This window comes from Vanessa tameamea, chromosome 18, assembly GCF_037043105.1.
Source record: "Vanessa tameamea isolate UH-Manoa-2023 chromosome 18, ilVanTame1 primary haplotype, whole genome shotgun sequence".
Lineage (NCBI taxonomy): Eukaryota > Metazoa > Arthropoda > Insecta > Lepidoptera > Nymphalidae > Vanessa > Vanessa tameamea.
The window spans coordinates 11,180,767-11,197,478 of NC_087326.1; the positions used below are offsets into that span (position 1 = coordinate 11,180,767).

The 16,712-nt window shown below is 31.0% G+C and overlaps 3 protein-coding genes across 3 annotated transcripts in view; 1 reads left to right on the plus strand and 2 right to left on the minus strand.

Moving 5' to 3' along the window:
* The window catches only part of LOC113398973 (epidermal growth factor receptor substrate 15-like 1), a 30,915-nt gene extending 21,456 nt beyond the window's left edge, over window positions 1–9,459 (minus strand). Inside the window, exons 1-3 of the mRNA XM_064217634.1 lie at window positions 9,357–9,459; window positions 8,860–8,904; window positions 7,647–7,781 (exon numbers count right to left, since the gene is read on the minus strand). Coding sequence (XP_064073704.1) covers window positions 7,647–7,781; window positions 8,860–8,904; window positions 9,357–9,383 — 207 coding nt within the window. The 5' untranslated portion in view covers window positions 9,384–9,459. The remainder of the gene's footprint in view (window positions 1–7,646; window positions 7,782–8,859; window positions 8,905–9,356) is intronic.
* A 206-nt stretch (window positions 9,460–9,665) lies between these two features.
* On the minus strand, window positions 9,666–11,185 carry LOC113398224 (glutathione S-transferase E14-like). The gene is made up of 5 exons (XM_026636859.2): window positions 11,087–11,185; window positions 10,625–10,778; window positions 10,203–10,400; window positions 9,954–10,064; window positions 9,666–9,870 (listed from the first exon to the last, which is right to left on the minus strand). Exons 1-5 carry the CDS (start codon window positions 11,152–11,154, stop codon window positions 9,679–9,681), a joined length of 723 nt encoding a protein of 240 aa, XP_026492644.2. The 5' UTR covers window positions 11,155–11,185; the 3' UTR covers window positions 9,666–9,678.
* Window positions 11,186–11,532: 347 nt separating this feature from the next.
* LOC113398981 (glutathione S-transferase 1-like) lies at window positions 11,533–14,884 on the plus strand. The gene is made up of 7 exons (XM_026637961.2): window positions 11,533–11,657; window positions 11,817–11,955; window positions 12,500–12,558; window positions 12,636–12,777; window positions 13,801–13,994; window positions 14,437–14,534; window positions 14,772–14,884. Exons 1-7 carry the CDS (start codon window positions 11,617–11,619, stop codon window positions 14,864–14,866), a joined length of 768 nt encoding a protein of 255 aa, XP_026493746.2. The 5' UTR covers window positions 11,533–11,616; the 3' UTR covers window positions 14,867–14,884.
* Window positions 14,885–16,712: the final 1,828 nt, after the last annotated feature.

The following is a 16,712-nucleotide window of genomic DNA, read 5'->3' on the forward strand; positions in this document are numbered from 1 at the left end:
TTTGGATAGAAACCAGTTACAGTTCCAACGAAGCTATTAAAGATAACTCACTATCACTCAGTAACCAAACACGACGAACGACACACCACACATCCGTAACAGCGAGCGGACTGAGTCAATACTACATTATCAAATTGTAATTATCACATTCATTCATTCATTATTAGTCTTCAAATCTCCCGTTCAAATTATAATCGTAGGTATAATATTGGCAACTTTGCCACCCGCTGAAATTTGGTTACACTCGCCCTGGCATTTTCATTGAGGGATGTTAACTATTGCTTACACCATAAATGCTACCCTAAAATGTAAAACTTTTTTTAAATGACTTCATAAATGAGGTTGTATGTTCGACTAGATTACGACTAGACTGATTTGATGACGATATTTCTATGGTGCCCTATTGTTTTATTTTGTTTCAGAATTCGGAAAAAAAAATGTTCATAGTGTCAATTATTGTAATCAGTATATATTATGAGTTTAAAAATGGTTATTTATTAACGAAAGTTGAAAATAATAATATAATATAATTTATATTTAAAATATATAATTTATTTAAAAACCCATAAATAAAAATGCATTTTTTAAACGTTTGTCACGTGACACAAAACGCTCCTGATTGGTCGGGCTTATGATGACGTCACTTGCTTGTTAACCTCGTTTGCCTACTGTATGTGGATTATATGTACCACAGATTACAATACAGGCAAGTGACGTCACCGACCCCATTGCAGCGCCATATTGTCAAAGAAGCGTTTTCGCGCGCTATTTAAACATGGAATTTTTAATTTGAGATTTTTCAGCATATATTTACTAGAATTAAAAAAAAACTACTTTTACTGGGTTCCTTAACCTCTACTAAATAATATAAAACTGATTTTAAAAACCAGTCAAATAGCCTATTATAACGTTCCCTTAATGTATACACATTTATAGAATTTATTTTTTATTAAATGAAACGAGAATCGAATAAATAGGTAAAACAAAACTACAAAGCTCGAAAAATATTCGAAATTCAAACCTACGATGAATTTTTCATGACAAACGTAACAACATCGAATCCCAGTTACAGCAGCTCACATTCCATTGAAGTACAAACATATATAGTTATCTTAATAAATGTGATTGTAATCCATGTTTAACTTAGGTATGCAATTATGGACAGCATTGCTTAATTAGTTTTAAGAGCATGCCTCTTGCACACACCATATCAAGTTACGGAACCAACTGTTCTATACGCAATCCCAAACTTTTAAATTAACAAACCTACAAATGTCTCACTGCTGAACTATCGTCTCGTCTTCTTTTAAGTGGATTTGAAGTTCATATCTGCAATCGGTTCCAATGTATACCTACATCAAATACATATGTGGAAGATTTTCATCCTAACGATATTAGTACATGATACATGAGCTTTCCACGATGGCCGGTACTGCGCTATCCACATCTCGCATCATCCCATCGTGATCGCTATACTCGACAACATTTCGGCCCCTAGTGGCCACAAGTTCTGAGAGTTATGGACCTTGTATATTGCCACTTCAATGCAGAAATATTTTTTTCTTCGCATGGAAAGTTCGAGTACAGCCTAATAATGGAGAGCCATTGCTCTTCGAGTGAGTCTTCTATTGAGGCCCATAGTAAGCGACAACGTCTCTGATCCGTAAGTCATTACCGGCAACACCTACTGTTCGAAGACTTTCGACTTGAGACTTACTCAGTGGTAGGGTAGGGTCTTGTGCAAGCCCGTCTGGGTAAGTGCACCCACTCTAAAGATATTCTAACGCCAAAAAGCACTACTCAGTATTGTTGTGTTCCGGTTTGAAGGACGAGTGAGTATAACTACAGGCACAAGGGCATTTACATCTTACTTCTCAAGGTTAGTGGCGCATTGGCGATGTAAGTAATGATTAATATTTCTTACAGCGCCATTATCTATGGGAGGTGGTGACCACTCACCATCAGGTGGCCCATTTGCTCTTCCATCAAATTATATCATAAAAAAGAGACACTACGGTACATAGAAATATATAATATATTTATACATATTGAATGTCCATCATCATCCAAAAAACTCAGCGCTAGTAACGTCCAACAACTAAAGTACCTACACTTAAAAATAGAAACGAAAATCCTAATATAGTACATGTGAAAAACCCTTTCGCTACACTCATTACAAATGACGGCGCAAGAACCGTGACCTTTTAATTCCGCCTTCTACGTGAAAAACAAATCAATTTAAACTACATTTTTTCGAATATCATTAAAAGAACAAACTTACAATTTTTAATGCGGAGGTTTATATGTTTGTGATATTCAAATAGGCTATAACGAAGTATTCAACGACGTTTTGTATTCAATTCTATAATTATCGTAGAAATCATTACATTCGCCTAGCGAAAAGAACGCACTGAGGGGCTGGACAAAGAGCATTCCGCAAAAACTCTCGTAGGGATCACTACGCACTTCGTTTTCGTCTTATTGATTAAATTCATCAATAGTTAATAACGTGATAAGCCATTCCTGAAACTTTAGCATCTTCTACAAACGAAACCAACAGTCACTACTGCTGCATTTCGTTAATAAACGAACTAGAAATATTACCACAGATTTAGAGTTCTAGCAAAATAAAGAAAATACCTATTCAGAAAAGGAACGTTCTAGAAATTCAACAATAAAGAAAAAAAAAAGTATTATTTAATAATTCATTAAATATTATTAAATAATTCAACTATGTATGTGCTTGATATCAATCTATGAACACAATAAACGTGCCGAGAAGATCTGTCACATCGGAGTTACCTAGCTAGTTATCTAGCTAGGTGACAAATCTACTTAATAGAAGCTTTTGATTGTATGTTCAAATTGAAATTGTTACAGAAAACATTAATAGCGTTATTCAGGCAAACAATTTTCACTTATATATTCCAGAATATTTAAATTTGTTTTGTTTATTGTTAAGTTATTTTTTTTAAACTTATTGAAACTAATTGTTGGATATGTATTAATTATGAATACGGTGTAATAGATATATATAATTTTAAAAAATAACAGCCCGTTAATGTCTCACAACTGAGCAAAGGTGGGCTAAAGGTCATCGTTGAGGAGAAGATTTGGAGCTTATACCACTACGCTGCAGGTCCATTCCAGATGAAGTAAAATTTAAAAAAATAAAATTTTTCACAGTAGCATAGAGATAAGTAAGTTAAAGTTGATCAAACCAGAACATATTTATGTACATATATAGTGTTCGAGGACATTCGGGCGAATGTCCAACTTTTCTCTAGGTTTAGGGGGGGGGGGTGAATACATGACAAGCAGACACATAAATCTGTGAAATAAAATAGAACAACTATGATGCCAAATGGTTATATAATTTTAAATAGAACTGACAATGTTAACCCAATTTAAATATTACATATAATCCTATTGAAATTGCAAATTTATTTAATAAATGTCACAGTGACGGAACTTAAAACATCGAGTTTGTAGAGAGGGGAATGAGGGAGTAAGAGGACGTCGTGTCGTTTGCCGTCACGGCATACGATAGAATAGACGGCACCGCATACAATAGATTCATTCAAAATAAAAACTGCATTATAATAAATCATTGTAAACTAGGATGAATTTCGTACCTACGTATAAAACAGACGAAGACCGATTTACTCTGAAGATGATAAATCTCATTATGATGCTACGATCTATACCAAAACCTTCTACATTTGTAAATATTATTAATTGATGTCAGAGTATACCATCTGACCCCGCTCGATCTCAACCCTCTCGAATCACGCAGCCCGTATACGAGCAACGAGTACTCACCCTTCACGCCCTCATAAGGAGAGCCCTCTTATTTATAATGGCCTTAAGTTTTGATGGCGTTTGAGTTGAATGAAAGCAAAAATCACGCGAGCCGTTTATCATACGGGTTACAAGGTACTTTATTTAGAGCTCGACCAATCGATTTCAGCAATATAATCATTCCAAAGATCCACTCCTAATAGTTATTACATTATTATAATAACAAATTACATTTATCGTCCAAAAAAATCTATTGTGAATATAAAATGAGAACGTCTTCCTTTGTTTTATTTTAGACTACAGGCCTACCCTTTACCAGTGTCACCTGTTGGTACACCGATGTAGTCTAAGATGGAATCCGCTTACCTAAAAGATGCCTCAATAAGCATCAAGAACGAATACTTGAGCCTTGAAGACAACCCGATTGTTACACTATCTAGTTACGTAGTTTGAGAACTCAAATAACTGAAAATATAAAAAGAAACCGACTATAACGGTTAAGACGTGTTTAGCGGAAGATGTTTAAGAAAGTATTTGGTGTGTCTAATAACAAATTAAGGATTAAGTGTATCCATAGAGAATCAAAAGAAGAGAAAATAACTTCGCTGGCAATATTTCTCATTCTACTGATTATAAATGGAGATGAGTGATTAAACACTTGTTTAATGAAAGGACTTCCCTTAAAATATTAATTCAAATAAAATACTGATGGCAAGTAACGCAATTAAATTTCCTATCATGTTTTAATGTTCCTAATATGAATTACAAGCAGGATTACTAAACTCAGATTAGACATTTAGGCACGAGTATGTGCAAAAACACTGATGCTCTAATACCCGCTACCGTTACCAAGGTCACACGGGATTCTTTTTTCTAAACCAAATTATGACTATCGAATACTTAATTTTGACGTTTATTTATTATTCTTTAACTAGCTAATTATATATTACGGATACAAACCATCGTATATTCTCCTTTGGGCCCTGGTATGGGCTTAGACGGCCCATGATCCGACCCAGGATATCTCGAGCTGGTCTCGATCTCATGAGCCAGTAGCGACTAGACCAACGAAGCAGATCATTGCTGTCGTCGTAACATAACATTGCTATTCGTTACGCACGTATAGAAATAGTTAAAAGAGCCGAGTCCTTTGACGTTGCGCGTGGCCGACTGTCTACCATTTAGTAACAATAACTCTTTCTTAATTCAAACAGAATTGAAGCGACACTCTCTTAAATTTATTCTTGTACACTGATTTCAATAAATAAATTATCATTCTTATTGCGTCTTAGTGAGTATCACTCTTACGTAAGCTTAAAAAATTGTTAATAAATGTATTTTTTTTTTTTTTGGATAAATGTTAGAATTTATTAAAGTGCAAATTTTATATTTGCCAACCATCTTATTAATGTAGGAAATAAATATTGATTTAGAATCATATTTTCGTATTTTAGAGTTTCCTTATATTACATTTTGACGTAGCCTTGTTTAAGGAAATCTTACATATTTGTTATCTATACCACAAGTTTAGATTAAAACGTGAACAACGGCCATTGCTGTACATTGACTTAGTGTTTAATTTAAAAAGATAAAATTTTAACCTCCTTCTCAATACTAAAGCACCTTAAATCACACAGATGACGAAAATAATGCAAAATTGGAACCTATAACTGAAATTTTAAACTAGTAGTTAAAATTAAACCTTAAAAAATCATTGACTTGTGAAGAATTTATTTATAAAAGTCAGTATGGAAAATCCGAATTTTCTCTCACATTATAGGTATTAAGTGAATAATCATTGAATAAATATTCGCAATTCAGATCAATAAAATAATATTACATAATAAACTGAACTACTTGATCAATGGCAACACTAAAACAGTTTTATTATCCAACCACATTTTGCATAAAATAATTTCTGATGTACGAACTTTATCACTCAGCTGATATTCGTAATACATAATATTATAAATATGATAGTCGTAAAATTTAACACAAAGTTTGCACATACATGAAGGCCACAATTTTATAAGAAATGCAAAAGTTGCAAGCTGATCCTACTAATTTATACCATAGAAGGAATAAATATTTTATTGATTAATAAATACAATAATAAAATATTTTAGTATTCTATATCTACAATGAAATACTAAAATACTTTATTAATATTGCTTTGCATGTCAGTCTTAGTCGATACCAGCTATTCGCTAGACATTCAACTGTCAATCAAAATTACTATCTTATCTGTTATTATTTAATGTTAAATCGGATTCATTATTGTACATCCATAAAGGAGGATTATATGTTCAATGTCAGATTCATTTTTATATAAAGGAAACAATTGATTTATTTTTCACTTAAAGCACATTCTGTGTTTTTACCAAAGTTGATCCATTTTTATGTTTTTTTTTATAAATATGCTTTATTAGATAAACATTTTAGTAGATTTATTTTGTGTCTTTGTAAGGAGGTGCCGATACTCTTAAAACCATGGACTGAGTATTACCACTATGATAGAACACTACTGGGATAATGAACAAAATGGGCAATTAAAATTTCTTTGTAGCTACTATTGATTGGATTTAAAACTTGTGTAATTACATTGAATCAAAAATGTGACTTAAAAAAATATTATCAATAAAATTAGTATTTATAGTTATTAGTCTTAGTAATAAAAATATGTATCCCATATTTATTAAACCTTGAGAGTAGTAGTCTAAAATATTAAATGGGACTAAACTGAACAAATTTTCCAAATCTTTTCTTATATTAGTTCTGAGCATTTAAAACATGTTTCAATGAAATTTCACAATTATAAACACATGTATAACATATCTATACAATGTTCTTATATGTACTATATTATGTTCTTGAACATAACCAGTAATATAAATGTATGATAAAAAAGTCAACACAAATAGTAATCTAATGTTTGAAAGATTATTTACATGTACAATAAAGTTCAGAAACAAATAGGAAGGTACCTATTAGATAAGATAACATCAAAATTTTTCTGATACACATACTTTTCTATAAATAATATTCTGTACAAATTTATCCATAATATTTTTGTATAAATTATTCTCCTAAAACCATGGAACAATAAAATTCTCTCTCCAACGAATTCATCAGCAATAATTTCAAATTAAAAAAAAAAGACAACCATCATAATGATAAGGTGTCACCATTTTTTTTAGACAGAGAATATGTATCTAATTAGTAATGCCTTAGTCTAGTCATTCATTAATTGCCACCTCATATGCACTTGCCTTCATAATGAACTTATGTCCCTAGTAATGGAATTACTCTGGCACAATTAACCTTTAGAGTGAACCAAAGCTTGACTGACCATAACATATGCAAATTCAAGTGCCTATCTAGAGCCTTAGTCTTACCGTAAACAGAATAGAATTCATATTTTAAAAAAAATTGTGCAATATATACCTGTCAAAGCTTTTATAAGGTTGCCACTAAACCAACAAGGAAGTTATAAAAAGACCTTAGATGCAAATAATAATATTAGAATTAATTCTGTTAATAAAATTTCTATTTCCCTACAATAGACAGTAGTAGTATACAGGGCAATAGTAGACAATTCATTATTGAATTTTTATAAATAATATAAAATTGTATATGAAAACACAGCCACAATTCTACTGTAATTGTTATGTCTCGTTATAGAACACCTCATAGATTATCATTTATCTACGTACATCACTTCAATGCGAACATGGAAAATCTCATACATTTACAGTATTTATGAAAAGAAAGGAAAGTACATTAACGTAACATCGTTAAACAACCAACGTCAAATGGATCCATTAGGTAATTTTATAGTCACTTACTTTGTCCAAATATCCCTTTCCAGTAGGATCCGACTGGTCCCATATTTTGCTAAGTACGACATCGCTGAGGCGTGACTTTTTAAGGAATCGGGCAGCATCCAAAGCTTGTATAGCTCCTGTGCCATTTGGGTCTACCTGCAATATTCATCAAAGAAACATTACTCTTAGGAAAAACATTTTGTATACCATTTGTTATGCATTAACATTTGAATCACCCAATAAATACATGTTATGTGAATGTGAAAGGAAAAATTCAATTAAGACTTTAATAGAATAACAATATCCTCACCAGCTTGAAAAATCAATACAACGAACTACATTTGAGCAAGATCAATTCTATATATATATAGTTTTTAGGTGCAGTTCAGATAGTATTTATAAATAATATTCAATTCAAGTTAAAAAAATATAAATCTATTATAAGATTTGTTCAATCTAAGGATAAATAAATCTATAACATTTTACATTATGTTTTATATGTAACTAGAAAATGAAAGCAAAATAAAAATGAACATTAACAAGATAGAAAAAATACTAATAAAAAAAAAAACCCTTTGAGAAGCTTATGTCTAACTCTAAAGCAGAAGGTTACTTCAGAGATTAATTTAACTTGATTTTTATATGTATAATTATATTACATTCAACTAAGTGATTAGCATTTATTATTGCATAAACTTTAACCAGATCCTATAATGGCTGCTAATATTCTACATGCAACTAATTCTAATAATTATAACAAGGGTAATCTTGTTTTATGTTTCTAGAAGATACATCTACTTAACTGCCTGTTAAAAATCAGATATTCCTAAAAATTTTAACTAATTTATTATAATTTATTCAACAAATATAATAACAGCAGATTGAGGAACATGGCTTTTTATCATTATCAAAACAGAACTAATCCTCAACTTTTATCACACAGTATAAATCTTAAGCGATTGTGTAATCATAATTTTGAAGAATGTCTTTCGAATAAACTTCCTTCTAGACTCCGGACTTTCAATAAAATACGGAATATGATTTCAAACATTGTAAAGAGGCTTGAAGATAAAAATTATTGATTTTATAATTAATTGAAAATCTAAAAGTTATTCGTATAGACGCTAACTTTTATTCACTAATCGAGTTTTTACTCTTGCATCCTACAGATACACTAGTTCAAAAAAAGATGTAATTTCTAAGTGAAAAAGTCTGTTTGTTTCATTACACTTACTTGATGATAATACGCTTCGTATATAGCACTGTGGGTCCCTGCCACCTGCAATGGTTCAATCCACATTTTGAGAAGATTTCACAAAGCCAAATGTACACGAGTATTTATTTTACACGATTAATTTCTATCGTTATATGGGTGTGACATGTCTATACAGTTCATGACATTTAATGTTCGCGCAAAAACTATGGGATTTTACGGAGTAATCAGAAAATTAATAAAAAATAACTCGAATATGCACCACTAAGAGTCACTACACTATTTATTTAAATAATAAATTAAAGTAGTAATTAAGAAAACCCATAGAAACTACAAGTTTTAACAGCAGTGGATCCGACTAGAGTCCTTAACACTTCGACATCGAATATAGTAATGTTCCGACTTCTTCTGTATCAGTTGAACCACACTACATAGAAGATCATTTATTAAACTTTGTCTGAATTCGCGATTTTTTTTAATCTGCACTACACAAATAATTTAATTTGCGTTAATTCTACCTGAGTAGGAGAAGGCAAGGCAGCCATTTTTTACATCTCCTCGTTGACCAATCAATAGAGTCCATAGACAACTGAGATTTTGACATATCACATCACTTCAGTGTAGATTGTAGAATGCGAGATCATACTATAATCCATATTCTATAATATGGATATTATTATGAAAGAATAAAATCGATAATATTTAGAAACAAAAATATTAAATATATCCATTTGTATTTCAATTATTGTATGAATTATATTATATTAAATATAATATAGTAAATAAAACACAAGCAATGACTCGTAAAAAAATTTTTAATGATTGTCATCAATTTTAATATTATGAACGTTCATTATTGATCGCGTTAATATACATGCGTAAGTTTACTAAGCCTCGTCTGTTGATATCATAAAATGGTAAACATTGAAAGTTCTCGATCCACTGTTTTACTCTTTTGTGTCGTTTTATTAACGGAAACAATGGAAGCATAGACGTCACAACAGCTACCGCACATATATCACATAAAAGCATCTGTAAAAAATAATTTATATAATGTGTTTTAGATAAAAAAGAGATTAGGATATAAGTGTTTTTTAAATCGCATTATACGGCACCTTATTGCCTACCAGCCAGTTATCTTTTAAGTTGTATTCTAAATAATCCAAGGCAGTATACCACTCCTCGACCGTTGTCTCATTTACAGGTTGTCTTGCAAAATAATTTGACTGAAACATGTGATCTTATAACATAAAAAAAATATAATTTATATTGTATAAAAAATAACATTTATGTATGTATACTTTCATACTAAAAATATTACCGTGCTATTTAAATACTGCTACTGCTACTTGCTATTAACTTACCATTATATAACTATCAATACGAAATAAAGTACTGGAGTTGAAAAACAACATTTGATTAACTTTTGCCCTAAGTGCAGGATCTTGAGGATATAGGTATTTATCACCAGCGACTTGACACAAATACAGAGCAATAGCATGGCTGTCAACTATTTTTAAATCGCCTACTTGCATTGCTGGTACCTTCTGCAGAGGATTTATCTAAAAGGAAAAAACTTTAGTAGCAATATAAGTTAGTTGTAAAGTATACACAAAAAACTAAAATTTACAATAGTTAACTTATATTTTGAATGACAATAATTATAATTGATGATATAAACTTTAATTGAAAATAACAGCACCAAAAAAATATAAAGGTAACAGAATTAATCCTTACATATTTAGAAAGAAATGTAAATTCAAAATAAACTTAATTGCTATCTTACCTCTCGATAAAAAGCAGTACGATTTTCATTTTTGAATAAATCGATTTTATGAAACTCGATATCGATATTTAAAATTGACGCTGTCATCATTACAAACCTAACTGGAGGAGAAACTTCGTCTCCGTAAAGAATAGGTTTAACAAAGCTTGCTGTCCTGCCACAGTCATTAAAAAAAATAAGGGCACTGAGTAAAAGCTAAATACTATTATAATTTGTATAAAGATACTTGCATCTATTTAGTTTAAGGCTTTCTATAAAATAATTGTTATTAAGTACTTTATTTTAATATATGTATAAACTAACTTTAGCTTTAAAGAATTTTATATAGGTAGTTACGAATAATTTCAAAAGTCTTACAATGGAAACAAACAAATAGAATATAATATAATCTAAATAAAAAGTTGCAAAAACAAATATAACAATTGCAATGTAATTTGATAATTGAATTCAGTAAGTACTTACTTGACATAACTTAAATTACAATATTGCAGCATTTTAGTAGGAATTGTTTTATTTAATACTCGAAACATTATAACATAAAAATCAAACGTAGTTCGTCTTTGCGTCCATCTAAACTACTGAATGCGAAAGATCGAATATGGAATTCTAGACATTTAAATACATTAAAATTCACCCTGAATCAGTAAGCAGAAAAATATCTTATAACCTACGGAAAGTTAAAAACAGTAACATTACTCAATTTACACATTCGAAAATGTTATTGGAATCATGAAATTAAAGATTTACTTCATATTTGGATATTTATCCTTTACAATAATAAAATAATTTCTAAAATCTCATAATGATTTAAAAAAAACATCAATGTAGGTAACCTCTTTTCAAGAGTTGTCAAAAATGTAATGTCTAATGAATGCAGAATTACTTTTAAATTGCATTCAAAATTTTTATTCATATTTTATATTATTGTTTTAACTATATTCATTTAATTTAAATCTAAATCTAATTAATAATACATCGGAATTGTTATAGCAATGGGCATAGCTGGCAGTAAAACCTTGTCTACTACGCTTCAGTTAGTAATACTTACTTAGATTACAAATATATTAAGGATATAAGTTTTATAAAACAGTAAGCTTACATACACATATACACACGTTACTGCTGTACTTGAAACATATCGATTCGAACGTTTTTTTTACAAATAACTAATATTTCATGGAAATAAATTTAGCAACTGCACATTATGGAAGGCAGACCGAAGTCCCGCTTGTAGATCGGTGATGATGGCTTTAGATGCTATGAACTTGAGTCTAACTGAAGTAGATGTGGATATTGATAAAGATGAGCATAATCTCCCAGAAATCGTAGCTGTGAGTCACATTTTTATAATATCTGATTTCTCTGTCAAGAGCGTTTTATAACTGTAGTGTTTCGATGATTGGGCAACCAGGAACACACTCACACAGTCCCATACTACAACGTTTAGATTGGGTAAAACAAGAAATTCAAATTTAATTTCTATCATACTAGTTTTTCAACAATTTCTATACAGCTGACCTTTTTTTTCTTATTCTTGTGTTTCTCTAAGTAACGTCAAAAATTCGAGCAATACTGATATTTTTACATTACTTTAAATTGTTAACTCGTCGGAATTATGTTTGTTAGAATATCTATTGTAAAGGCCTGGGACCAGTCAGTCATATCATAAATGAAAGCTCCACTCTGATCTTTCCTACATGTCTTAGTCCACCTCTGATAGGTAGCCCACGCCCACGAGGCAAATATTCCGCCGATATGCGTTCTGAAAACTTAATTCTATACATCCATAAGTATTATTAATGCTTTTAAATTTTTTTTCTTTTGTATTGGAACTGTTATTAATATATAGTTTAAAATGACTTGTGTTATCCTCAGATGAATCCTTTCAGAACATTACCGATTTTAAAAGATAGAGAATTAATTCTACGCGACAGGTAATTAACATATCAGTAATTGCTGTTAATAACTAAAATGATAACAAAGTTTTATAGATGAAACTTTTGCTTTTTAGTCATGCGATTAGTACATATTTAGCTTCTCGGTATGATGAATCTGATAAAATATTACCTCAAGATCCAGCTGGGCGTTCGCTAGTTGATCAATTGTTGCACTATGATAGTGGAATTCTACAACCACGTTACTACGTGTCAGTGGTGAGTGATTTTATATTTTTTCTAAATACTATTGTAATAAATGATTTCTTTAAGAAATAGCTTCAATGGAGTTGATAGTGACAACGGTCTAATATTATGAGTGAAACAGATTAGTATTAGATGTCTACCCATCTGAGTAATCAGTCGACTCAATGCAAGCATTGATTGAAATTATTTCAAGTTCACCGAAGAATAACTAAGTTGGAGAAGGGTAGCCTTGAGGATTTTCTGTAGGGTTTTTCGCGGTCCATCCCACAAAATCTTTAATTAGCGTGTTTTCTCCGGAATTATACATGGGTTCGACAAGTAGAGCTTTACGATGGGACTGGTTTACCAAATAAACATGTTAAAAGACGTCAGTGATTATGGAAAGGGCTATGCTGGATTCTTTCTGAAAAATCCCAATAAAGTTAGGTGATTAGAAAAACTGAAATATTCCAGAAGATAAGCAAATTTAGTGATAGTGAGACGCGTTTCGATTTGCTGTGTATTCAATAACTGATGAAATATAGTCCTGAACATTAGTTTCAGTAGAATGCTTTAAGAAAGGTGATTGTACTGACTGAAAGGGCAAAATAAACATATTTAGTCTAGTTCTGTCTAGGCCATTTAAAGTTACCTAGATTTTAGCTCTAAATTACTGAGACTATTCTAGACAAAGGATAAAATACTTTTTGACAGTAAGCCATTATTGAACCAATAACTGACAACACGCGATCATGGCTTATGGCTTGCATACCAGTAGTATTGACAAACCCCTAAAATTGTATCCACTACTAAATGTTATTGATCATTTATTATTAAGAGGCAAATCTGCTTAATGACATTCTGGATGCATTAGCCAAAAAACTATTAAATATCTTCTACAACCAAACGACGCGGAATCGTTCATAGATAGTTATAGGATATACATTTTTTGAATTTCCTTAACGTTTTATCTTTTCTTATTAAATATCAGCGAAGCTGGGAGATAACACCTGTTATATATATTTATTGAATAAATCTTATTCTTTTTTTATTTAGTACCCAATTTTATACGAAAATTGCCGTTATGTAATGCCACAACCAATTGAAGATATTGAAAAATCCTATCAAGATCTTGAAACAATGTTGACTGGGCACTTGTGGTTGAGTGGCTCGTGGTTGACCCTTGGTGACATCACTGTTGCAGCTACCATTAGCACATCGAATGTTCTCGTTCCAGTAGACAAGCAAAGGTAAAATATAATTTAAAAAAGTAAGCATAGTAGTTATTATCCCCTCATTCGCAAATGTTGGAGAATGGATGAAGGAGTCTTTTGTTCATTAGACATTACACATATGTTTAATTTTTCATCAAAAAATATATCAACGAATAATAACGAACACGATTATAAAACTATTTTGTTGTAGGTATGGATCGTAATAATTTTAAAACGTAGTGACTTTGTTGACACCCCCATGAAATTTAATTTTAAAAATCGTTTTATTGGAATAAACTGATCGATAGTCAAAATAGGTGGATCAGAATTATCGATTGAAGTTTACTATTGGAAAGATCCGACAATAGTGACATTTTATTTTAACAAATTTTAAGGCATGTGCCGTGTTCATAATGTATAAAACAACCTTTTTATTTTTATTTTTCATATATGAAGTATATGTTTATGTTTTAATTAGGTTTCCATTATTATCAAATTGGCTTTATCGAATGTCTGAACAGGCATTTTTTGTTACGGCAAACAAAAAAGGGCTAAGCGAGTTTACAAACAGAATAGGTCAGTCTAATGTTAGTTTATTTTTAAAAATATTATTTTTAGAATTTGTCTAGATATTCATTAGAAATTAAAGTTTGTCTGTTTATCCAATATATGTTTCACCACCATAACATTGATTCAGTACAGCATAGGCCTGCAAAAATTCAGATAAACATCAATCATTTTATAAAATATATTACTGTCGAAGTTTGTGTATCAACGTTAATGAATCAAGTTTTTTGTTAAAAATTGTTGCAGATACAGGAAAAATTTCAGGATTAAATGAGTTCAAGAAATGCCCTCGCAGTTCTTTAACGCGACGTTCAACAGGAGGAACATTATCTGAAACATGACTTAAAATATTGAAATACACTTTTTAGTCTAAGATCCGACTGCAGAATCAGTGTACCCATCGAGTGTTTGCTAAAAACTAAATTTTACATATATTTATGATTAGGAGAATTTATATCTACCAGGTTGCCTATCAAAATGTGGCCGCTAGTATTTTTAATTAAATTATTAATAATTGTTATTCCGTCAAAAAGTATTTTTAATTAAATTATTAATAATTGTTATTCCGTCAAAAATTTCATCGACTTGTTTTTTCAATAAAATGTCGTCCACTTTACGGCAACACCTATAAAGATTCTGAAAAATCATGGTTCCCGTTGCGCATCTGGCCGCACCTCTTCGCAGCCAGGTTTACACAGGTATGATTTTGTTACGTTTATACACTCACAACGTACATTCTTAATAATTTATGTATCAAATTAAAGCTAATTTTTTTCTGTTTTTTATGATATACGGTTGCCTAATTGAATCTGACCGCAAATAAGGGTTGCTAGCTGTTAAAGATAGTAAAAACTAAAAGTAGAGTGAAAGAGAGCTAGTGCGTCACATCACTTGTCAGACGAGGATAGCGATTGCCAGCTGTCGGACGGTTTAAAACCATTGCGCAAGCATCAGATGCTAGTGTTCTCAACCTCCGATTCAAACAATAGTGGGTACAACTTGAATAATAAATACTCCAAAAGAAACGTCTTTCTTTTCAAAATGAGAAATTTAAAAATTTAAAAAAAAATTACATTGTTGATGAATAAAACCAAGGTTATTTGTGTAAAGAAAATTGTATTGTGCAAGTACAAGTGTGCAAACAATTAAACAAATTATACATTTTTAAAATGTATTTTATATTTCCGTGACTCTTTTTTAAAAATCGGAATCATCGGTGCTTTCAGTAAAACTACCATCGCAAATATCGGTATCGTTGTCATTGTCGGAAGACTTGTTCGTGGAATCACACAGTACACTCTCAACTTGCGTTGAAGTTGTCTCCCAGGAACCATGTTGGTTTTAAAAAACCATCTAACAGCAGCCAGCCATTACTTTCCGAGCTAAACTTGATACAATCCGGCTCAGTAGCATTTAATAAGTTATAAATGTCATTAGGATTCTTCAAAGACGCAAAAACTTGTTGAATTTGTGGGTGCTTAATAAATACATTCAAGGGTCTAACTTTACCTTTGCTAAAGTATGCAGCTGTGTAGTCGCAACCCGTAAATGTGTGAAAAGCAGGCAAAGCAAGACATAAAGTTGCGCCTAATTGTATTGATAAGTCCGTACAATTGATGTAAACTTCGTCCTTATTATTAATTCTTTTTGATGTACTGTTGGCCAACCAAATTTGCAAATTAGGAAATTTATGGATATTGCCTAATAAAATTATTAAAACATCAGTGTCTGCTGCTTTCACCAAAATTTTTAAATTTTCAGGTACTTTACTTATGTGGAAAATAATTATTGTATCAGCTTCTTCATGTGAACATGCAAATTAAGTTTCTTCAGTTTTCACTACAAGATTTCCAGCAGAACAATATGAAAAACATTGCTCTTCAACTACTCACTTTTAATATTTACTATCTTTAACAGCCAGCAACCCTTATTTGCGGTCAGATTCAATTAGGCAACCGTATATTATAATAAACAGAAAAAAATAGCTTTAATTTGATATATAAATTATGAATGTACGTTGTGAGTGTATAAACGTAACAAAATCATACCTGTGTAAACCTGGCTGCGAAGCGGTGCGGCCAGATGCGCAACGGGAACCATGATTTTTCAGTCTTTATAGGTGTTGCCGTAAAGTGGATGACATTTTATTGAAAAAACAAGTCGATGAAATTTTTGACGGAATAAGAA

Excerpts from the sequence above, each read along its gene's own strand:
- LOC113398224 (XM_026636859.2), bottom strand. The coding sequence starts at position 11,154 with ATGTTTCGAGTATTAAATAAAACAATTCCTACTAAAATGCTGCAATAT. Across the intron at positions 10,065-10,202 it reads GTATTGATAGTTATATAATG|TCAAATTATTTTGCAAGACA; the intron begins GTAAGTTAATAG and ends CACATGTTTCAG. Across the intron at positions 9,871-9,953 it reads ACTGGCTGGTAGGCAATAAG|ATGCTTTTATGTGATATATG; the intron begins GTGCCGTATAAT and ends TATTTTTTACAG.
- LOC113398981 (XM_026637961.2), top strand. The coding sequence starts at position 11,617 with ATGGGCATAGCTGGCAGTAAAACCTTGTCTACTACGCTTCA. Across the intron at positions 12,559-12,635 it reads GAATTAATTCTACGCGACAG|TCATGCGATTAGTACATATT; the intron begins GTAATTAACATA and ends TTTGCTTTTTAG. Across the intron at positions 14,535-14,771 it reads CGAGTTTACAAACAGAATAG|ATACAGGAAAAATTTCAGGA; the intron begins GTCAGTCTAATG and ends AAATTGTTGCAG.